This window comes from Perca fluviatilis, chromosome 22, assembly GCF_010015445.1.
Source record: "Perca fluviatilis chromosome 22, GENO_Pfluv_1.0, whole genome shotgun sequence".
Lineage (NCBI taxonomy): Eukaryota > Metazoa > Chordata > Actinopteri > Perciformes > Percidae > Perca > Perca fluviatilis.
This window is the reverse complement of record NC_053133.1, coordinates 15,082,292-15,107,240: the sequence shown is the minus strand read 5'-3', so window position 1 is coordinate 15,107,240 and position 24,949 is coordinate 15,082,292. Positions and strand designations below refer to the sequence as shown.

The following is a 24,949-nucleotide window of genomic DNA, read 5'->3' as shown; positions in this document are numbered from 1 at the left end:
ACGGAGCAATCTACCAGGAATGCAAACTACATGCCACAGTAGCTGCATCACAGAACGAGACTTGCCCCCAGAGGGTTAAAACAACAGCACATTAATGTTTTTTCATGGCCTTCTCGGCCCTCGTACGCTCTCATAAGAGCGGGCAGCAGAGCGCCTTGGTGGAGGGTCATGGGGCGCGTGGGTGTATTTCCTGCCGACAGCCATTCTCTTCAGAGCATCCTGTAATGAGCCCAGGCTGGTGAACGGGGACATGGCTGGAGCAGAGCTGGTGTGAATGGCCGATTGCTGTGTTTTGGGGCTGCTGACAAATGGGAAAGCATGCAGGCTGCACTGGGCTATATTTAGCCGCAAGTTAGTATTCAGTCGATTCAGTGACGCTGGACCAGGAGAGCTATAAATATTCCATGGCAGGACAGATCTAGAGGCAAATGAAGAGAAGATGGGAAGGGGGAGAGAGAAAAGAGAACTGAACAAGTAAGAGAGAAAGGGAGGGAGGCAGGGAGGAAGTGAGTGATAGGAGAAGCTCAATGGACTGATTCATTCGCCAGGCTGTGGCTTTCTTTTCCCATTATACGTAAGCACTTCAGTGGCCCTCCACAGGACAACGAGGCCATTGCTCTGCTTGGTGATTTACAGCCAATACGGGGAAGATACAAGATGCTGGCAGCTTTTACTCCACACAGCTACACTCGCACACAACCACTACTGCCCCATTTGGGATTGTTCTCTGTGGATAGCACTCTTCATTATATACCAATCATGATTTAAAGAGGAGTGTATACCCTACTTGAGTGTTAGTATGAGTGTTCAGTATTTCAATATGACACTATGAATAAGCAAGAGAACGCCCTCTACCCACCTCCAGCATCATTGGTCCCAAGGCATCTTTGTCAATCACACTTTGGCCTGTTGATGAGACATCAGCCTTCTGCACCTCCTCCTCGTTTGCGGCTGCAGCCTTTTCTGTTGACAATGAAAAGCCAATGACAAAAGTTTACAGGCAAAAACAAAACACTCATTTTATGAATTTGACGGACACATCCCTTTTTATAATAAGTAAGTACATCACAAAACATAACCCCAAAACATGCTGGTCAAAGAGGAAAGTAATGAGAGAAACAATGTTTGCTTTGGCCCTGAAATTGACCCACATACTTTAAAGAGGTCACTTGTTGACAAGACTTTGAACAAGTAGCTTTCCGGCTACAAAGAAAACACATTTTGTCCCTTATTCAAAAAATTTTGCCATGGATCAAACCCAAGTATTGAGCAGAGAGCAAAGTGAAAGGTTGCTGTAAATGACTGTGTCAGAGCATGCAGCTGCCACACTGGTGGCAGCCACTGGATGGATTGCATTGTCATGTGCACAAAAAAAAAAAAAAGAGGCTATTATGCAAACACTGACCGTGTGTAAACAACTAATGCTTCCAAAAGAGCAGCAAGTTGTTACTATGTGTGGTTAACTGACAATGGCAGACCTTAGAAATACTTACCCAAAATATTGACCATAAACCATTCTTAATTTAATTAAAAGGGGTGATAGAATGATTATATAGGGTATTTCACACTGTTCCTTAAGGTCTCCTAATAGGGTATGGAAAATTGCCCGGTTGCTATTTTATGGGCCTTTATGCATCCCTGTGTTTTGGCCGTATTTTGAACAAGAGCTTTTCTTCCAAATATGGTATGTTCATGAATATTAAGATGAGCTGCGCGCTGATTGGTTGAGGAATCACATACACTGGAGACGAGACAGCAGGTCTCATATTTCAGACACCGCAATGTTTCGTTACTAAATTCACTTCTGAGACTTTTTTATGCGAGAAATCAACTATGTAAAGCTCAAATATAGGCCGTTTTACGAAAATTGATGGCTAATTGCAAATTTGGTAAGACGTGTCGGACTTCAGGAGGTCCACACAGTCTGACGAGACAGCGGCAGACCCGCTGCGCTCCATACCCAGGAGAAAGTTACAGTTTCTGGGTTACTGGACAACTGGCTCGGTGCTCCGCAGAGCTGGCTGGCTGCCGGCATAACTGTAGTATATTTACAGTTTGAATTTCGTCACTCAACTTATATTACAGCTACACTAAGGTCTTACAACGGTGAAGCTTCCAATTTCAATTTAATGCATTTGTGTGAATGTGAGGGGTTTCGTTAGCTGCTAGTGTCCCTTCAATCCTATGGGTAGCTAAAGATCACGGCTAGCTAGCTAGCTACACTTTCGGCATAACTATAATATATTTACAGTTTGAATTTGGTCACGTCACTTAATAACATAACAGCTACCCTAAGGTCTTACAAAGCTAACGCTTGTGTCCGATTTCAATTTAATGCATTTTTGTGAATATGAGGAGTTTCGTTAGCTGCTAGTGTCCCTTAAATCCTATGGGTAAAGATTGCGGCTAGCTGCAGGCCCTGGAGCTCTGTCAGGGCCTCAGCATTTGGTAGTCCAGTAACCCAGAAACGGTGACTTTGCGCGGGTATGGAGCGCCGCGGGCTTCCGGTCGTGACGGAGATCCATCTAGCTCACAGCGAGCCGGGTCTGTGACACCCTGGGCGGCGAGGCAGCACCGGCCGCTGTCACATTAGCCTGCTGAGCTCCTGCTGAACTGCTACACACAGTCGGACAAAATTTGCAATTAGCCATCAATTTTCGTTAAACGGCCCATATTTGACCTCTACATAGTTGATTGCTCGCCTAAAAAAGTCTCAGAAGTGACTTTAGTAATTAAATAGCGGACGAACAATGTATAACATTTCTGAGATCTGCGTGACCTAGATTCAGAAGACTAAGCTGACCTCAGGTCAGTGGTGTAGCCTATGTAAATGTTGGGGCGTGACAAAGGTAGAGACTAGAGCCAAATAAGGAGGAGCCACCGAGTTGACGTCAAATCGTGGTTCGTTGAGATTTGCCCGTTTTCAGCAGCAGTCTGAAATTGTGAGATTTGCAGAGGAAAGAGGTGTCAATGGGATTTAGAGGTTCTGTGTATGTCCTATTTACCCTCCAAACTGTCGTTTCTCAACTATGACAAGGTAAAATCGGTTTTGCATTCTATTACCCCTTTAATATAAATTATGTGATCAGAGAGTTTTTAAGCCTACTATTTTTGAGTTTATTATGTATTCATTAGATTAGTAAACACAATTAAAAGAATAAACTAGATTGATAAATTAAGCGACAAGATAGTATTTAATAGTAAATTAAATTAATTTCAAATATAGCTACATTTCTCAACAAAATAATGGTTTAAGCTGTTCAGATATTTTGTCACAATAATGTGAGCAGATATAGAATTTAGAGGGTCATAAACTATTAACAGTCTTTTGAGAGTCTTCATTTTGAACACCTTTCACTTTGGAAAGCTCTTCAGCATTGACACTCTGTAGCCAGGGGTTGCCTCCCTGTTCATATGGACTGCCTTTCTCAAATAACCTCTCCTTGTGTCTCGTTGTGACCGCATACTCCTATTGGATTTCCAAGTATGTACATACAGACTATGACTTAAAACGACAATTCCGTCGCAAAATGAACCTAGGGGTTAATAACGTGTACCGAGTCGACTGTTCTCTGGGATATGTTTTCATGCTAATCGAATGTGTCTCTAGCTTGAAACAAGCTAGCGCAAACCGGTGACTAGCTTCTAACGCTAGCCTTCGGGGCAGAGGAGCCTTTGGGGCAGAGGGTAAATCGCTATTTCTACACCACTAACAAGGCTCAAAATAGCACCACACTTACATGGTAGCATAATGAGGGTCCCTACATGTAAACCGAAGCATTGAGAACTTTGCAAGCATACAGACAGTTTATTAAAAACATTAAAATAGATTATAAACACAGTAACGTTCATGTATACGTGCAGGCACCATCTTGGGAAACAGTCATGACCAGTCGAACGCCATGCAACCAGTAACCAGTAACATAGCTCAAACACGGCGGTGTACACATATGTTATTAACTCCTAGGTTCATTTTGCACCGGAATTGTCCTTTAATGCACATACAGGTAATTAGGGTCTATAATATTACCAAACTGCACCTTGGCAAAACACAATTACACTAAGTTGATTAGCTTCACAATGTTTCAACACGAACATAGCACCTTTAAATCCACTGCAGAAAAAAACTCCCATAAAACATTTCAATGAAGTGATTATGTGATTGGTTTACTTAAGAGTAAATATAAGGGTATCCTATAAGCTCCTGTACCTGCACTATGGTGCTGTGCATTTGTACATGTGAGTGATTGGGTTAATAACCATGCAGAGAAGCCTTATGTTCAGAGTGTAGGCTGCCCTACTTTTGTAGATGATGATGAGAGGCGGAATATGAGTGGGCTGTTGGGGGGGGGATACATTTAACTGTCGCACCTTGCCAAGAAGAGGGCTGACCATATGGTGATAGAATGTTGTGGTGAAAAGCAAACAAAATCATGTCCTTTTTTTGGTGTAGATGTGTGAACGCTGACACAAATGCAGGTTTCCCCTCTGTGGGCCTGTGCAGCACCGCACAGACCCACATTCATCTCTTTCAGCATTAATGATGTGTGCATCAGCAGGACCTCTCCAGGCCCAGCGGGGCCCTGTATACCAGCACAGCTGCCCTGGGTACAGACCCATCACTCAAAGTCAGTGCAGCCCTCACTGGCTCTCTGTCCAGAACTGTGACACAGATATTGATTATTTATAAGGGTTATGTCTGGTAATAACAGCTACGTAATCCATAACATTTGCCATACACACAATTCTTTATTTTCACAGGTAGTGTATTAGGAAAGTTTTCACATACGTATAATGAATTAAACAATGTACTTAACTATCTGCAGCTCAGCAGCTACTGTATATGTCAGCCTCCAGCCAATGAGAGCTGGTCTTTGTGGTGTTGGCAGGAGCAAGCAGTTAAGAGTGTAAAGGGAGCTGTAAAACTCTTGCCTATGACCTTTTTTATAAGCTCTATAAAAGATATCATAACTCAACAAGTTGTCTGTTAAAGCAACAAGCTGGAAACAGAAAAAAACTAAACCTATGCTAAGCACACAACTCCACCCTAATTTCAATTAGGGAAAATGTATGCAGAAAGCATGAGAGTAGCAAACCGGGATGAATTAACAGCTTTCGGTAGGAGGCCACATTTTCAATGGCCATCACCGCGGCATTGCACTTCTCTGCAGGGCGGTGACACCCATCATTGAGTTATTAAGTCACATTAGTGTAATTTAATGCATTCAGTAACGTCACCATAAACTGAGAATATATTTTACACAGTAATGATGCTCTCAGGGGGAAAACAACAACAGGCTTATAGAAAGAGAGACGTGCACTACAAACAATACTAAACAGGTGGTGGATGGGGTGTAATGAAAAGAACAAATGTTGGTGGTAAAATGATGAACGTCGACTTTGAGCATAAATACATCTAAGCTCTAGCTTTCAGTGCATCCCTGGTTCAACAAGTGCAACAAGAAAAACAAATGCTGATGAAATTGATGCCCCTCTGAACTGTGCACGGTGGGTGCAGCAGCTCTCCATGTTAGCTATGAAAAGGGGTCTCTTGCTGGCCGTTCCAGAGAACAAAGCAGAAAAGAAAGTACTGTTTAGTCCTTCCCTCAGTGGTTGCTGTACAAACACAATTATGCTTTCAGATGCAGGCAGGGGAAGTCACTCTAGCCTAGTGTAAAAAAATGAGAGTGAAGAAAGGAAGGGTTGGAGGGAGGGAGTATGGAGACATAAGAGTGGGGGAGGGACGGACAGACGGTAGCCAGAGTTTGTGTGTGATTTTTGCGTCACATTGCTCACCATTACATAACGCTTGATTCTGTGAGTCGCATAAAACAAGATGTCATCATCAGGCGGTCTGATTCATGTATACCTCGAGTGGGCCACTCTTTGTCTACCAATCACTTAGCTGCTTTTTTCTTTCATGCATGACTCAAGCTTATTCACAATTTAGTATTTGCCTAAACGTTTTTGTTATGTTTGGACCTGTAAGAAGGAGAAACTGGGTTTTAATTGATCTTGGTCTGGTAAATCCAACATGAAAAAAGTAAAAAGACAGACCTTAACTAATTGCTAAAGATTACTATAAAAAAAAGAGAAGTTGGCAAGTACAACTGAACAGGATGATCCATTTGCCTGATGTTCTGGCTCAGGATGGAAGTGGGAAAGACAACAGCCAACAAAACACTGCTCTGGTTCATCCATAATATATGATGAAGTGATGGAGGGAACATTAAATTAAGTGTGCTGCCCTTTAATAACAACATCAATTATTGTGTGTGGAGCAGACCATTATATTTATGCCATCCTATCTGATGCTTCTGCCAACACAGTGCCACCGGTGGCACTTGTCGTTATATTGGAGCCTAAAATCATACCCTAAGCATATTCATGATATTGTAGTACCTTATTCACAGCATAAATTGCTTAAAATCAAACCAGTGTTAGATCCATTTGCAGGTATTCTACCTAGGCTAGGTTTGGTGTATATGTAGGTTGATTGTCATAAAAAAGCAGAATGGAAAGTTTGTTTGTGAACAGATATAGTAAAATATATGCTTCAGAAAAAGCAGCCAGCTGAACGGTAACTCGGTATTCCTTTCACTGTTGTACTTTGGGATCTATCACTGTGACTGTTTCTTCAACAGACATAAAGTGTCAAAATTCATTACAGGTTGTACCTTGCTCCTTTATTTGTCTGATCTGTTTCACAGTTTCCTTCAGGATAGCACATTTGTCAGGCTTGACATTGAAGTTGTCGATGTCGTTAAAGTTGGCGAAGATCAGCTCGGCGAGCTCTTCGATGTATTTGTTCTCGTGCTCACGGTTGCGCTTCTCGTTCCGCTTTGGACTGCAGAGAAAGAGAAGAATGGGAAGATGCAACGTAGAAAACAGTTAACTGCAGAAGGGATAAAAAGTATGGAAACAAGGTTAAAGTGTGGGTAAATGTATGTATTGAAAAAGCTAATTCTACCACAATAACACATTGAATGGGTGGTAAGAAAGAACCTGGAGCAGGGCAGAAAAGAATATCAACAAAACTACACCAGGAATGAGTGTTCGTTCGCACACATCTCTGGACATTTAGAGGTGTTGAAATTAATCAAATAATCGATGCATCGAATCGTGGACATGGACGATGCTGCATCGATAATCGGCAGGCTCATAATCGATTATTTCTGTTTACAATTTAATGTAGGCCAAACAAAATTTCTGTTTACATATTCGGTTATGTTTTGCACATTCAGGAAGTGCCATGTGCTCAGTGCTGTAGTTTTATGTATCCAATTTATTTAGTATTAGAGCACTGCAGAATGTTTTGTTTTTGAAGCTTGAAAAGCTATGAATTAAATATCCTACATGGCTTTAATAGAAAAATTTATTTGACGCATCGCGATGCATCGAATCGCTGACATGATAATCGTAATTGAATCGGAAGATCAGTGAAGATTCACACCTCTACTGGACATGATTGAAGATCCCTCTCATTTTGATTAGGGGTGGTACGGTTCATGAAAAAACATCCGAACCGCTCGGCCCGCTTGTCTCGGTTCGAAGAGTGTGTTTGTCGCACGGTTGGACGCATGCGAAATGTAGCCTTGTGCCTGTCAGGTGCTGTATGTGACCTCAGACAGCTGCGTTTCCCTTTCGCGCGAAAGAAGAGGTGTGGACAAGTTACTAACAAAATGTACAGCGAAAGACTGTGCAAAACATTTCAGGCCGTCCTGCCAACCTGTATACTTTTTAACATCAATGTACTGTAACGTTTTTCACTCTAAAGTCGCTGAAGCGGCTGCAGTTTAGATCCTGTCGGGTCTCTGCAGCGGGCGGGGCTGCTCAGTTCTCCACACACACACACACACACACACACACACACACACACACACACACACACACACACACACACACACACACACACACACACACACACACACACACACACACACACACACACACACACACACACACACACACACACACACACACACACACACACACACACACACACACACACACACACACACACACACACACAAAAACGGAGATGAGACGTACAGGAGGACCTGACAGCTACGCTCGTTATTGTAAGTGCAATGATAAGTCCAATAAGTACTTTATCAAACCGTATGACTGTGTGTGTCCCAGCCCAGGCCAGGAAAGGAAATTAACTAACAAGGTAAACTTTTTTTATGTTTAACGTATTCTGACTTATTCCAAAGACGGAGCTTTAAGAGTTCCTCTCTTTTTCTTTTAAATGATACAGTTTTGTAAGAGCTACACTGAAGTTGGCAGTTTGATTTGAAGTTATTTCAATTGATATTCTGTAATATTTCAATCTTCATGTGCTAAAAAGGCACATAAGTTCCTGTAGATGGCAATATACAGTACAGGCCAAAAGTTTGGACACACCTTCTCATTCAATGGGTTTTATTTATTTATTTTCATGACTTTTTACATTGTAGATTCTCACTGAAGGCATCAAAACTATGAATGAACACATATGGAATTATGTACTTAACAAAAAAGTGTGAAATAACTGAAAACATGTCTTATATTTTAGATTCTTCAAAGTAGCCACCCTTTGCTTTTTTTATTAATAAGGGAAAAATGCCACTAATTAACCCTGACAAAGCACACCTGTGAAGTGAAAACTATTTCAGGTGACTACCTCATGAAGCTCATTGAGAGAACACCAAGGGTTTGCAGAGTTATCAAAAAAAGCAAAGGGTGGCTACTTTGAGGAATCTAAAATATAAGAAATGTTTTCAGTTATTTCACACTTTTTTGTTAAGTACATAATTCCATATGTGTTCATTCATAGTTTTGATGCCTTCAGTGAGAATCTACAATGTAAATTGTCATGAAAATAAAGGAAATGCATTGAATGAGGTGTGTCCAAACTTTTGGCTTGTACTGTACATTCTCCTTTTTTTGCCAAATAAATGAAAAGCATGTTGAAATCATCAATGTCTTCCCTCTTGCTGTATCAAAATCTCACCTAGCTTTCCTCAGAAATGGTCCCAATAATGTGCTTAAAGTCAAGTGATTACATGATATAACTATATAATTATTTAATACTGTATCCTACATTGTGGATAATTAAGCTATATATATATATATATATATATATATATATCATATGATGAAGTATATTTCTGGAGTGTTAAAGATTAAAAGAAAAAAATAACAAGAACCGTACAGAACCGAAAACCGTGACACTAAAACCGTGATACGAACCGAACCGTGGGTTTTGTGATCCGTACCACCCCTAATTTTGATAGCAACCAAATGACATGCACAACATCTACTGCAAACCTTGGCACTGAGGAGAGCCAGAGGAGGCATAAGGCTGGGGTCAATTATTCTCCATAGGGCTTGAAATATATCTCAAGGACTCTTTATTGTGCCAACATGAAGCACTGCATCAATAAAGAAAATCCTCATTCTTGAGTGCTTGTCTACAGATAAATTATGCAGATTTACTGTACAGACTTCAACAGTGCTCCAGGGTTAGCTGCCATAATAGCATACAGCCATTGTTGGTAACTACTAGAATGTTAATGTACATTATTTGTTATGTGGCTGGAGCTTGAGTTTTACGTTAACCATCTTCAAATCTCGATCAACTTTGTTTGATGGGTAATAGATGGTTTGGCAAGAGGCTGTTTGGCAAAGCAGTGGGTACAGTTGCTGACCACACACACAGGTTGACTCTGGACCTGACCTTTGTTGAATGAAAAAGAATGTGATACCCACATACTTTTGTCATCGCTTTCAAGTGTACACAGTTAAACGCACATTATGCAATTTATGCCTTCAGGTAGCGGATGTAGCAACCAGTGTTTCCTCTATGTTGATTGGCAAGTGGTCCGCCACGGTTAGATTTCTCCCACCACGGTATCAGAAATATATATACAAAAAGCCGTCTATCAGCAGTGATTGTAAAGAGCACGTCGACGGAGAATAGCGCGAGGAGAAAAAGGAGAAAGAAAAAAGAGATAGGCTGTCCGGAGGACCTGGTTGAGATGGCATGTATGCATTCTTGAGAACTTTAAGTCGTATATATCTTATATTGTCAGTTAATTTAAGCCTGTATTATTCTATAGTTCGTTCACCTTCACCTGCTAGCTAAATTGCACGTGGCTGTTGATTCAATACAACGCCCTTGATATCATATCATGGCATAGTAGACTAAACCGTGATTTCATACATTCATGAAACATATTGGGGGAAATTCATTCAACATAATTCACAGCCAAATAACTAAAAGTATTTAGTTATTTGAACATTTATAACCTAACCTAACCTGGCAGGCACTGCCTCCGATTTGGTGTTTGCTGCGGTGCGCCGCTGCCTTTTTTTTCCTGCATAAACTCCGCTCTCAGCTCCTCTGCCAGTTGCTGCATGAACTTCCTCCGGGACATTTTACAGCTGGTGCACTCCTTGGAGAGGATGTGTGCAATGATTCCAGCCAGTTGTAGCATGTATAACGTTATATGAACACGTAGACAGCTAACGGCTAGGGCTGCACAATTAATCGAATTTTAATCACGATCACGATTTTGGCTTCCCACGATCAAATTTGCGTGATCGAGCGATATTTAAAATGCGTCATTCCCTTCATAGAACAGTTTTTGCAAAGCCAATCTAGCGCTCCATAAACCACTGTCTGATCACATGTCTCCATGAGCCAATCAGAGCTGTTCCCTGCCTGCACCGCGCAGCTTAGTTTCTAGATGTAGACAGTCACAGAGGACAGAGTAACATGAGGAAAATTCCACAACAGGTAGCAGTCGGTCATCATAAGCTGGTCACAATGTTTACCAGTTTACCAGTAAACGCAACGTTTTGTCCCGGCTGTGTTGTTTTTCAGACAACAGCAGTGACCAGTGCTAGTTTGTGTCTTTTAGCTCATAGCTTTAGCAGCAGACTGTTGGACGTCTATGGGCTGAAATATGTGCCACCAGAAACTGAATTTGAATCATTTATATTTGAATTTGAATTGCTGAACTTGAATAATTGCATTGAAAAACTGAATTTGAATCACATAATTTGAAATTGTATTGTTTAATTTGAATCATTCCATTGAAAAACTGAATCTGAATAGTATAATTTGAAATTGAATTTATTCGTTTGTAACTGAAGTCTAATAAAATTTGATCTTCACTGAAAATTCAACTCTCTATATATCCTCACATTCAGTTCTCACTATTCAGATTCAGATCAGCAAATTCAATTTCAAGTTACTGAGACAGACATCCGGGTACTTGGAGGATGAAGGAAGAGCAATCGAGCGCAGATCGATAGGTAGAGTTCAGTGGCGCAGGATTAGCACTAAAGATGCCAAACTGTTTTTGGATGTTGGAACGAAAGAAATGACAAAAAAAAACAGCAAGGGATAATAGTTCACAGGTGAGGATGTGTTTTATGATATATATGCCGCCTTGGACCTGCAATCTGAGCTCCGGCGGCAGCGGGAGGTGGAGAGTTCCGTGGCCGGCGGCAGCGTCTCTTTCCCCGGGCAGGAATACTGCTTTGCCTCGCTGCTGCGCCGGTCCCCGCTGATCCAGATCGGACCGGCCAAAGACAGAGTGGTGATCGGCAGGATCTTCCACATAGTCCAGGATGACCTGTATGTAGATTTCGGCTGGAAGTTCCACTCGTGTTTGCCGGGCGCGCAGACGGAGAGAAGCGAAAGCGGGCAGCAGAGTCCGTTTGCGGCTGCAGGATCTGGAGATCACTGCCCGCTTCCTGGAAGCAGCAAACCGACACCACGCTGCTGGAGGCCGGGGCCGTACTGCTGGGACGGCTGGAGGGAAGGGAAGCCCGGAGAACTAGAACCAGGACTAAGCCGGGAGCGGACTGTCACAGCTTGCTGAAGTTTAAATCACAGGTTTCCTAAAGGGAGTCTGGCGGGACTTCGGACTGTGGACGCCGAAACATGATTTTAAGTCTCTAAATAAATAACTAAATGCAGAACTAAATGAATGAATAGTGGAGCAGTGAGCCTGGACATTTCAGTCTGTTTAAACTTCACTTTGAAGCAGAACCTCTTAGTTTCAGAAGGGTGAAGTTTCTGTTTGGACTCAGATCTGTGAACTGATTATAATAAATATTCTTTTTATAAACACATGAATTAGTCTCTTTGTTTTGTTTGTTACTGCACATGATGATAAAGCTACACTTTTAAATCACAAACAAAACTAACTTTAATATGTATATAAACGCTCTAAGGAAGGAGACAAACGATCAGATATTAGAGTTGATTAAAAATAGACTCAAATAATAATTTACTATTTTGCGTTTTAATGTGGAAACATCTTGTATAAACTCAGGGGACTGACTCTTACATCACATTGTATTGCAGGCTTGCTGATGTACAAAGTAAACCAATGCAATTCAAATGTTTAAATTAATTAACATGTATTTTCAAATATGGATAGTCACACTACTTTGCATGCAGTAGGCTAGGCTAAGGTAGCCTATGTAGCGATAGTTCATATTAAGTTTACTTAAGTGGAAGAATGTGACTAATAAACCTAGGCCTACTAACACCAGGCATTACATTTTGAACATTGTGAACAGGTAGATTATATTATCTATGAGTCTCTCGGTCCGAGCGAGGCTGTGCTCCAAAACGTATGTGCTGGCCGAAGAGGAGTCCTGTGTATCTGCGCCACTGAACTCTACCTATCGATTTGCACTGCGATGCTCTTCCTTCATCCTCCAAGTACCCGGATGTCTGTCTCAGTAACTTGAAATTGAATTTGCTGATCTGAATCTGAATAGTGAGAACTAAATGTGAGGATATATAGAGAGTTGAAGTTTCAGTGAAGATCAAATTGTATTGGAATTCAGCTACAAACGAATAAATTCAACTTCAAATTATACTATTCAGATTCAGTTTTTCAATGCAATGATTCAAATTAAACAATACAATTTCAAATTATGTGATTCAAATTCAGTTTTTCAATGCAATTATTCAAGTTTAGCAATTCAAATTCAAATATAAATGATTCAAATTCAGTTTCTGGTGGCACATATTTCAGCCCATAGACGTCCCGCTGTTGGAATCCTACAGTGAAATACAGACGCACTACACTGTTTAGCAGTCAGCATTTTAGCCGTGTTTAATCCAGTTACTACTGTGGCCAGTGTTCGAACTATACCGTGGCCTTCGGGGGAGCCCACTTTTTCCACGCAGGGGTCGTGTCGCCAAACTTACAATGACTTACAAAGATACATAACAGCTACAAGTGTATGCACTATACAGGATTTACCCTATCATACTTTATCGACAGGAATAGATAGGACAAACAGCCACCCACAAATATATAAACAATAAGAAGAATACCAGAATTCCTCCGTTCAATTAGACCATAGCGACGCACCCCAAGCTTCCATCCTTAACAAACAGCCAATGCCATGTATATGGGCTCTTCCAGGCTCTCCACTGCTGGCTGTTCCAATTTAACGGGAGAGAGGAGCGAGAGGGGTTAGGATCATCTTCAGCCAGAGAGGACATTATTTCTTCAGCTTCTTCTTGCGTTGTCACCCCGGTGGGAGGTGTGCTAACAGGGCTTGCAGCAGGTGAATTAGTCGTGCTATTAACGTCATCGCTACACAGTTTCTTAGTAAAACCAAAATTAATTAAACTGCCTTGTTTTCTTTTTGCCATGGCTATATGATGCTTACTGCAGAATGGATTAAAAAGGACTTTGCGTACCGATTAATGGCCTCCAATGTTTATATTTTTTCTACGAATCTTTGAGTTAACATGTAGCCTACTAAACATGAGTTGGATTTGCACCGCAGCGCCGCCACGCCTTGATGCTCATAACAAGAATAACATGTATAGTTTTCTTTATTGAAGTGAATAGGGTTTAAATCACCATCACGCATGAATTATATTTTTGCAGTTCTACACATTATAATCCACGATGATCACATTACACAAAACTGAAATTGCACGTCAAAATGACACATTGTCAATATTTTTAGAGACCCCCCAAAATTTCACAAATCACGTTTTCAGGGGAGCCCATGTCTTATTAAGGGGAGCCGAGCTCCCCCTAGCTCCCCCGTAGTTCGCACCCTGACTGTGGCTAACGGTAGGCTAACGTTAGCTGCTGTGTCGTGTTATTAGTGTTTACTAGCGTGACATGCAGTGAGGTTTATGTTGCCTCTAACGTGGGTTTCGGAGCATCAGAGCGCAACGCAGACATGTAAGTGGCAGTGTAATGAGCCACAGAAATCCGCGTAGCTATTTCGTCTGCTAGATACCAGGCACCACATGCGCCGTTAACGTGAACAGAAAATTGTGTTGCCTGTATCTTTCACGGCAAACATGCATGTGTGGAAAGCGGTCGCACAACAGCTGAAATGGCATACTCCTTCACAGTATCCTTCAATAAAGGAGGAATGTAGCACAATATGGATGTATTAGTAGGAATGTAGCACAATATGGATGTAAAAGCAGTTATAATTATATAATTATTTGACAATAAAATTTGTTTTGGCTAAAATCAACAAATAATCGTGATCTCAATATTGATCAAAATAATCGTGATTATCATTTTGGCCATAATCGTGCAGCCCTACTACCGGCCATCTACGACGTGTACCGCGCCTTTCTCAGAGCGATGTGCTTTTCTTCTGATTCAGAACCGAGTCCATCCACGCCGTAGCCTACGTTACCGACTCTGGCTTTGCCTTCGGCCCATTGGTGATGCATTGCCCCCGCTTGTTACTCGAGACCGCTAGTTACATTTCTCTGACTATGAGACTATGATTATTACTAAGCAACCAAGATGCATCTTCAACCACGCAAAAGATTAAAAACAAAACCGCGAAAATCCGAGCAGTAAATATGATAGTGTATGGCCAAAATAGGTAAAAGTGATTGTATTTTCTATGCCTTTTGTGTAATGTACAGTATATAAAAACTATTTTAAATGAAAATACAGACTCTTTTAGGAAAAGTCAGGTACCAGCAGGAATTTTTTATTTTTTTTATTTAGCAAAGTTATTACACATATAAATATCAAAACGGTTCAAAATGACCATCCTGGCCGTTCTAGTGTAACCCAGCCTTGGAGTTATTTTTCCAAAAGCCAAGAAAAATCAAATGCACACTGCAAGGCTGCCAACTTTGCCACTGAGGCAAATATGCAATTAGTTTCATTATGAATGGTTTCATACTATAGCCTACTTTGGGTTTTGGTTTCCCTATGAAGAATTTCTTGCAGAATTCATTTTGTAGACCTACAGTTCCTCCAAAATACAGTTCAATGAAAATGAAATGAAAATATGCCTCATTGTGTGTGAATAGAGGTGAATAAATATATTTGTTTGTGTTGCAGCGAAGTGTCAGTTCTGTTTAATACGTAAAACATTTGGCGGCGGGGCGTGGGATGGGTCCGACAGATCTGCCCCCACTGCTAAAAAAAAATCCTAGAGGAAACACTGAGCAATTGAAATTCAGCCAGCTCAATGTAAGGGTTAATGTAAGTACACAACTCAAAATATATAACATAGGTCTAGTTGTATTTAGACATTTTAATTTTACCTGGGTCCTAGAAGTACGGCAGAACATTCTTTGCGTTTTCGTGACTCTGCCCTGGCAGGGTCAGATGGGTTTTCACCGACTCCACTCATCCTCAATGCATATCAGCGTCTGGAAAATGAACACACAGAGACAAAATGTATGAAGAAAGAAAAAAATAAATAAATCACATACGACATTTAATAGAAACTCCAACCACCGAATTATGTGGAAACCACTTATATACTCTAGGTATGTGAGCAACACACACACACACACACACGAAAATGGAGCGGAGAAAGAGATTCAATCATTTCTCTCTGATGGTGCAGCTCTCCCCAGAGACACTGAAATGAGAACACAGCGCTTTGCCCACAGCACCAGACTGCATGTTCAACCATGTACCAAGAAAAGCCCATTCGTTACATGATACCAAGCAAAGCCAGCTCACAGTAAGAGCAGAGTGGGCTTATAATCACAACATGTGCCTGTGTTTACGGAGTAACTATAAGAATGCTTTGCCTGTAGTGGTTTGTGTCACTCAAAAAAGAAAACGTTACAATATCTTGTGCGCGCTTTCTGAAATCAAGCTACAGAATATGAGATCTTAGTAAGCAAGAATTCATGTTGTGACCATTCTTTGCAATCCAAAGTGACAAGCAGGCTAAGGGCCCTGACCTCCTGGGCACTGCCAAGGTGCCCTTGAGCAAGGCACCGAACCCCCATCTGCTCATGGCGCTCATCCTTGTGCAGCCCCCTCACTCTGACATCTCTCCATTAGTGTATAGGTCCTGTTTGTGCATGTGTGTGTATTTTGGGCCAGTGTAATGTGTGTAACTGCAACTGTACCAACAGAGTGAAGAATGTGAATTTCCTGTTGCGGGATAAATAAACACATGCAGGAAAAAAATATATATACATATTTTATTCTGCTCCTCCTCTTAGCCTGCAAGTCAGCACAGTCTGAACTTCATGCCACTTAATGAAAGACAATCAATTATTGATCAAAGTAATGTTTTATTAATTACCACAGTCATCTGCACCAAACTGTGATGGTGGCTAATGGACTTGGATTTCAAAATAGGACGATATCTGTAGAATAGAAGATGCGGACACTTGTCCTTCCAAAACAAATTTGCATTTAAAAATATATTCCTGAAAACAATTTCTTCTTGCAAGATGGGTGAACTGCAGCACTCTGCTCCGAGAGGTGGTGAAGAAAAAGTTTTTTCCCCTAGCACAATGCACAAGGTTGGGGCTTGCGGTGTTGTGATGCACTCTCAGCCACTCTAACCATGGAAACAGCAGTGACACACAATGCTCACTGCTCAGCTATTACATAAAGCATAACAGAGTACAGCACAGCACAATGTAGAGCAGAGAGGAATAGCATAGCTTAGCAGAAGCAGGCTAAACTAAAAAGGGAGCTAGTGACCATGCAAACTTGAGTCTGGCTCCCTCCTGGTCTAGAGTGACCTACTTAAAACTAATGGTAGGTTCTCTGCTCAAATGGATGAAGTCAAAGTAGTGGTGAAGCAGAGGAGATTCTGAAGGGTAAATCACATTTCCACCGTTCTGTTGACAAGTGACTTGAGTACTATTGGCCTGTATAGTGTATGGACATGTAATGCACACACATTTCACTGTGCATCTGTCCTTGCATTATGCTCTTTTTAATGTCATCAGGGTGTCTTTGTGCTGTGGCACTGTGCTGTCCACTGGAATTATAACAGTCTCTATAGCAGAGGTTATGTGTTTTTATTAATGACAACAGAAACAGGCCATTAAAACTCTCATAGCTAAGTGGCACTCTCTGTTCCTATTGGTTGTGTCTGGGCTTTCCAGCACAAGTTACCATGGGGATTCTAGACCTGATTGGTTGCGCTTGTCCTGCTGAGCCGGATAGGATTGGTTGCCTTCGTCTCCTTGACATGGCAGTAATGATGGGTCAGTGTACATTGAGACAAAAAAAGAGAGACTGGAAGTACCAGGCACGTCTCAATGACAACAACACAGACAGTCAGACTGCCTGGCAAGAGGGCTGGCAGGCCATTTTTGTTGCTGGGGTGTCCGATCTTCACATGGGCAGACTAGCGGGGGATCTCTAATCCTAGAGAATGCCCTGGGTCTCTGAGCAGCTATGAAGAGCTGGGCACTGGTGTTAGCACTTACTATACAGAGCTGCATCACTGAGATAATTATCAACATTGGCCACTAGGGTTAGAGTTCCTTTTGGTCTTGTTGGCGAGGCTTTCACAGGCCACAGTAAGTTTGCATCTACACAGTGTTCCAAATTATTAGCAACTGCCATCTCAGTATGTATCAGTTAATTTAAATAAGCATTTAGTTTTTCAATGAAAGTTTTTATAAACTGCTATCAATCTCAGACTGGTTTATTTATTGCTAGGTGATCTTTAAGGGAAATCTACTTAAAGAGATTGTTTCACATTATTCAGCAAGTCACAGTTCTCATGCAATATGGGGATATATGTTTGGTTGCCAATGAAAGGATTCAGCGAGTGACATGTTGAAGATAATGTCACAGTAGTTTGACGTGGGGTCGCTATGGTGATCAGCTGAGAATCCTGCCTACACTGAGAGGGGTACTATCTGCAGTGGAAAGAGAAAAAGAAAAGGACCTGGTACTAAAATGGAGTTGAGTTGAGCCAAACCATGCAGTGGAAATTAATCTTTTTCCTCTTAAATAATAACAACAGTTGTTCCAATTAAGTGTAAATGAATGTCCTATAAACTGAATTATTTAATAAAAAATTTAGCAATGAAAAAAATCTGAAGAGCACATACTATGCAGTTGTCTGTTACACACTCGACCACCCACACCCACACACACACACACACACACACACACACACACACACCGCGACGTCAAGGTAGTGATGTATAGGATCACGTTAATGGAGTTGTCCGTGATGGCACAGACAATCACGCTTATGGCTCTGAATGAAGGTAGGGTTCTGAGCTTAGAGGTTGTGATCAGGACAGGATGTGCAACACCGCTCTTTAACCCTCCTAAAAATGAATTAAAAGGGTAATTCAACATTTAAGAATATTTAACAGTGATTGAAAAGGCTAAGTCTAGCTAACTAGCATGCAGACAGTGAAATTGGAAAAGCTGTGGTTACATGGCTGATAAAGCTGAGCATAAATTCATGCATGCATAAGAGACCTCCATTGGTACACCTGTGCTGTGTGCAGATATTGACTCAGAGGAATGTAGGGTAAGTGGGGGTTGGGTAAGTAACCTCATTATACATAGAACTGATTGGCATATTCTGGAGGGCATCTACCAAATTTGCAGTTCATCAAGCTGTCAGCTCATTTAGTTCATCAGTATTGTAAATTGAGACATATGGCCCCATCAGTCACTGCAAGCTACCTTATGTTATAGACAGTGTGAAGCCATTGTTCACACAGGCATGGTGAATGAATGCAATGCAGCTTTTAAAGAAATATTCAAAAACTTAACCAAGCTAAAGTATTGAAGGGTAGGGCCATACCATATTTCCATTGGAGTAAGGGGTTAAGAGTAAATAATAATAATAATGTATACTTCATTATTCCCACAAAAGGAAATTCAAATATTTTCACTGTGTTAATATACATATATTCACACAGACAGAGACCCAAATACACATATGGACTAACAGGACCTATACACATGCATTATTTATGGAGAGATGTCAGAGCGAGGGGGCTACCTTACAGGATTGCACCCTGAGCAGTTGGGGGTTCAGTATATTATAGAAGGGCACATCAACAGTGCCCAGGAGGCGAACTGGCACCTCTCCAACTACCAGTACGCACTCTGCACTGGGTGCCCACTCCCCTCTGGTTCCCAGCAAAGCAAAAGCAAAGTTCCCCACATAGCGAGCTACTGCCGCCCAACAGGGTGAAGGGAACAAGTCATTTAAGAAAAAGTCTCTATGACATTGATTTGTTAAAAGGGGGATGCACTGTACTGCTATTTACAGTGTGTTTGACCAACTGCTTGCTGTTGTTGACAAAGCACTGGTAGGCTGACGATCATTGGTACAAGTCATCAAGTACAAACTGAAGAAGATCTCACTGGAAATGACGCTAGGGTCACAATGTTTATTGGAGTAGATAGCCTTTCATGCAGTTGCTTTGTCACTTTGAAGTTGTAAAGAGGAGCTTAGATTTCCACTTGCATAAGTGTAGTAAACACCTCTACCCAAACTATCCCCCTCTTCCTATCTCTCACACACAAACACACACTTATAAGACAGCAACCATAATTGTATATTTGTGTGCTGACAGGTCAGCCCTGCCAGTGTGAACTCAACACTTCATTACAGGTTTTCATCTTCATCATGGCCTGTGTGACTGACTCACAGGGCTAAATGATGGGTTACGTTATTAAACCACTGTAATAACCACAAGCCTGCCTCAGCAAACACAACATTGATTATTTTCCAATATCTCAACCTTTTTATTAGACCGATGCACCAGACTTTACATTTTAATATCAGGACTCCATATTATGCTATGCAAAATATAAAATATTATTTATTATTATTATTACTTTAACTCACAACAAAGTATTTAAGTAATAAATAGCTCATTTAGTAAAGGAAAAGAATACCCACCGATAAAGACAAGTCAAAGTTTGAAAAATCAATTGACTTTGAAAGCACTAGGTGCACTTGAGGGAGGTGATCATAGGTGTGTGTCATTGCTTATGTCTTAGGTGTCACAAGAGCAGACTCTCCTGGACTGAGCTGGAGCCAACCAGTCTGGCGAGGGAGGAATGCAGGAACAACAAGGGGCTGCTGCAAGGAGAGTTGGAGACAACATTTCCCCTTGTCAAACTCAGCTGGTTACAACCTGTACATGACATGCTGTATCCAACTTCCATAAACTCCTTAAAAGCACAACAAATTAAACCTTTAACTGCACCTGTGCAGCTGTAAGGCTGTCAGAATGACATGACAAAACGTTTTAACGAACAGAGGACGCACATTGGAAGTTACTTTCCAACTGTTGAGTTGGGCTTAACAGTGATGCTAAACGACGTGGTGCTGTTGGCTGCATGGGGACTCAAAACCAGAAAGGATGGCAGTAAGCTAGGGGTGTGACGAGACACCACGCTTACAAGACGATACAGGAGATCGGGTTCCCGAGAACGTGACAAGATTTAGACACTATTTTAAAGAAACTTCAATGATAAAAGATAACCGTAATAATATATAGTATAAAGTAATTTTATTCAATCAAAAAATTAAAAACAAGCACTGTGAAAGGTTTTGCCACAAACTCAAATGGCTTCTCTCCTGTACAACTCACTCATGTTATCTCTTGAGCTGTCTCCAGTATAATGTAACCTCTTCAGACCTATAAATAAATTAAATTAAATTCTGCCACACAAATGATTTAAATGTGGCGGGTACAGTTGGACCTTTTTCCCGGTACATTCAGTTCATCATATCAGTTATTAAAGTTTTTGTTTTACATACATGATTTTGCATACATTTTCCATATTGTGATACTCCCCGGCCAATTAAATAGGTACACCTATAGAATCTAATACAATCGAGCACAACAGCGGTGCCACACATTCTACCCATACAAAGCTTATAATGTCCAACTTTTGTTAAAACTTTGAGAGGTAAATTCAATGCCACACTAAACAAGTTTACTTTATTTTTAAACGGTTAAATGAATCCCTCTCTGACAGTGTAAATCAAAACTGAACATTGTTATCTTTGGGTAGAATGGTAGAATTTACGGAGTAGCTGTTGTATTAGGGTGAAGGGTTTTTACAGGTGTACCTAATAAAATGCTCAGAGTGTATCTTGAAATCGAAACATTTCTTCATTAGTATTGGTGATCCTGATTTCAGCCATATTTCCCAATGCATAGGTTTCTTCCACATTAGATAACTGTAATGTGTTTCCAAAAAATAAAAATAAAAAATAAAAAAAAAGAACAGTGTCTGATTGCCAAGGGGGAGAAGGCTTGTGCCAGTTAGCAGGGCTTTGATTATAAAGACACATCTAGTGCTTCTGAACCTCAGAGAGTGTTGGGCATGACTGTGCATTAAACTGCATCAAAAGCTATTGGGGAAATGTTCGAAGTCTCCTGTTCTATAATAATGAGAGCCCTTCGAGAAAGTGCAACACCACTGTGGAGCACTGAACAATGTCTCGCTAGTGTGTAATCTGTCCTCACATGGCTTCTTGGCACAACAGGCCCCGAGAGAGAAATGGAGAACAACAGCGCACCAATAAAGACTGCTTCTGGTGGGCTGCAACATGGCCCATTTATTTCCCCCAACACTGAAGAGGAAATCATGACAGGGGAGGGGCCCAGAGGATTCACGTCTTCTCATTTTACATCTCAATATTTGCAAGGGTGAGAAGATGTGCTGAGAGAGCCAAAACACACATAAACATGTTGGAAACATGTCAGATGGTATTAAAGACAAACATGTATTTAAAAACAATCAATTTCAACAGAACGCATCTTGGATGAGGGTCTGCACAGTGAATGCTGGCCTTGCTGACAGCTGCTCTTACCTTAAACCAGATGTTCTGATATTAGGTTTGGGTCAAGGGGGAAGCATAGGGAGATGGAGGTAGGAATGTGATGATGGACTGAAAGAGATTAAGAGCAATGTGAATTTGAAACCTTGAATTTAACAAAACTTTAGTGACTCAGAACATATAGGGGAATCAAATAAAATCGGGTGAATATGAGAGTGTAGAGACAGTAAAGGAAGATGGGGAAACAAAGGGAACAAAAATAGGTCATGGGTCTTTTTCACAGTGTTTCAGAGTGTATGACGTTGTGTTCAGTAGACCTTGGGTGTCACTGTTCAGAGAGTCCAATCTGTAACTGTAGGTCCATATACATCACTACTAAAGCACAAAATTACATTATATAAGTGCATATAGTTAAATCTCAGTTCTCTCCTAAAGCTCACTCTCTATCCCTTGCCTACATGTGTGTGCTGTCCAGATTTCAGAGTCAGCTAAATGACACTTAAACCCCCTAGTTATCTGGTTACTCTGTACACAAAGCAAATCTACTTTATTCAGATGACACATCCAGAAAATCTGATAAAAACAGACAAACAGACCGCTATTGACGTAGTGGAAAAAAAGTATGCATCTTGCCTACTACCAAGTCCCACTCACGAGCTTGTCCATTCTAGAATCACTGCAAGGTAATGGCTCTAAAGTGCCAGAGTGCAACCAAGAGCCAGCCCCCCCCCCCACCCACCCTCATTTACTAAAAGCTGATCACACTCATGAATCTTTAAAACTGGCAATCACTTCAGGATGTGGCAGTATGGGAAGGGGAGGGCTTTCGGTACAATAAGCACAGAATGTTGGTCTCTGGATGTCAGAGAGATGCACTGAGCACACTATACTAGCCTCAGTCTCCATCTACACTACCACATTTACATTTTTAAATTGAGTTTTCAAACAAAAAAAATCTTTGCCAGATTGTCCATATTACCAATCCTAAAGTGCATATCAAGTAACCATTCACGTATACTTGGCATGCGCATAACAGTGTAAACAGGAATACTACAGAGGGAGAGCAGCTATAGCGAAAAATAAGACCAGAGACTTCTTTGCTTGAACCGACGACAAGGAGGCATGGTTACTGAAAGTAACACGACTATAAGGCCATGAATGCGGCAGGAAACATAGATCGGGAGTCCTTGCAAGACAAATACGGGAACATATTAGAACGGTATATGGAGAACTTTCCATCGCTGGAGAAAAACTTTATAGTGCAATTTACTTTTTCGTGTTTTGTTGCTCTGAATGACGTTTGTCAAAAATAGGATCTGAAGTGTATTATTATTGTCATTATTGCAGTATTATTCTGTACCTGCCTGAATCATTAAAAGACAGATGACTATGCAGTATCAAAACCTTTGGTAAGAAAGATACCTGAATACTGAGTAAATGAAAGCAGAACAGGAGTTGAAAAATAATTATTTCATTTTAAAAGCAATGTCATCCCTAACCATGTCATATTTTTTGGCTTGACAAAGCCAATTTGAAAAACGTAGTCTTTTTTTAACTAATAGTATACTAGTTGAGTCAATTATTGCATTATAAATGTATGGTTTCAGAAGTTACACATGGTTATTTCACTGTTACTGCAAAATAGCAAAAAACAAATATGATGCGCAAGGAACTATACCTTACCTTTGACTTTTGACATGTCATAAACATTACATCAGCTGAGATGAACATGCTTTTTTATCATTTAGCTAGGGCTTGTTTTATCTGGATGCGTGTGCTGCCAAACATAGTGGCATACCGTGTTTGGTAGAAGTTGCCGACAAGAGCCTTCACTTTGGGCTTTGTATTCTGTGTTAAGATGTAGTCCAGACCCAGGAAGATGGCGATAGCTTTACAGACTTCTTGTCAATAACTAAAACAACTTATTTGGATAGTCCAAATGTGTTAAAGGTTTTCCGGAGTCTTCCCTCATCACTAAGGAACTTCATTGTGCATGGACAGGAGCCCTCAATTCTGTTGTTTCTCCTTCCACATGTGAACGTAGTCTTTCGCTTAGGTTGATCTGGGCTGATGTGGACATTCAATCAAGTCATCAATTCATTAAGTTCTCTCGCCATTCCTCAAGAAACACAACTTCATTGATAAAATTATCCAACCAGGCACGAGTTCCTCATCCACAACTGGCGTTCCACGTAGGGCTGATAAAGCCACCAGACATGGGAATTGTGGCAAAACGCTTAAATAATAGCTTGTATCTGCACATGTAGGCAGTAGTGGCATTATATAATGCAAAATCTAACTGCACAACAGCTGCTAGCATCAACAATGTCAGTAAAGCCAGTAATTAGTTATCCATGTTGAAATAACCGGAGTAGTGTGGACGCCAGGTGTAAACATTTTTAAACCAAAACGTAGTAGTGTGGATGTGGCCTGAGAGGGGAAGAGAGTCAAAGAGTAAGGGATGGCAAAATTGATTAACTGGTATGTATAATGAATCTCTCCACAACAATCTACAACAACAATTGAAAGTCAACAATTGATCTGTGGCTGAGAGCACTGGCTGAGGGGAGATTCACATGTCAGATGTCAAAATTGCCACATATCCATTTGTGATCCTTTGTTTATTGTATTGTGCTCTGGGTATGAGTCTGCAAACTATTATTTTGAGTCCACTCATAAAATGGTGTTTTAAGAAGTGCTGGCAATGCAGTAATCCTTAAAGATGCATTCTAGTCAACAGACCATCTAAATGACAAACTGTAAAGTAACAGAACCTCACAGAAAGAATGGTGGTTGAAGCTTCAAATTAAGCTCTAAAATGGATTAATACTGCAGATCAAGGAGACTACTGGATGCAGCCCTCACTTTGACAAAACGGCTGGAT

General features: G+C 41.0%; 1 protein-coding gene across 7 annotated transcripts in view; it reads right to left on the bottom strand.

Annotated features, from left to right (window-relative positions):
* ncoa2 (nuclear receptor coactivator 2) overlaps positions 1-24,949 on the bottom strand; it is a 77,282-nt gene that overhangs the window by 28,160 nt on the left and 24,173 nt on the right. For 5 of the 7 annotated variants that reach the window (XM_039789485.1, XM_039789483.1, XM_039789479.1 and 2 more), the window contains 3 exons: positions 15,566-15,673; positions 6,678-6,847; positions 860-963 (listed from right to left, as the gene is read on the bottom strand). In XM_039789485.1, the coding sequence (XP_039645419.1) occupies positions 860-963; positions 6,678-6,847; positions 15,566-15,654 (363 nt within the window). In that variant the 5' untranslated portion in view covers positions 15,655-15,673. Of the gene's footprint in view, positions 1-859; positions 964-6,677; positions 6,848-15,565; positions 15,674-22,098; positions 22,177-24,949 lie in introns of all 7 variants that reach the window. The other 2 variants (XM_039789481.1, XM_039789484.1) reach the window with 1 other exon arrangement.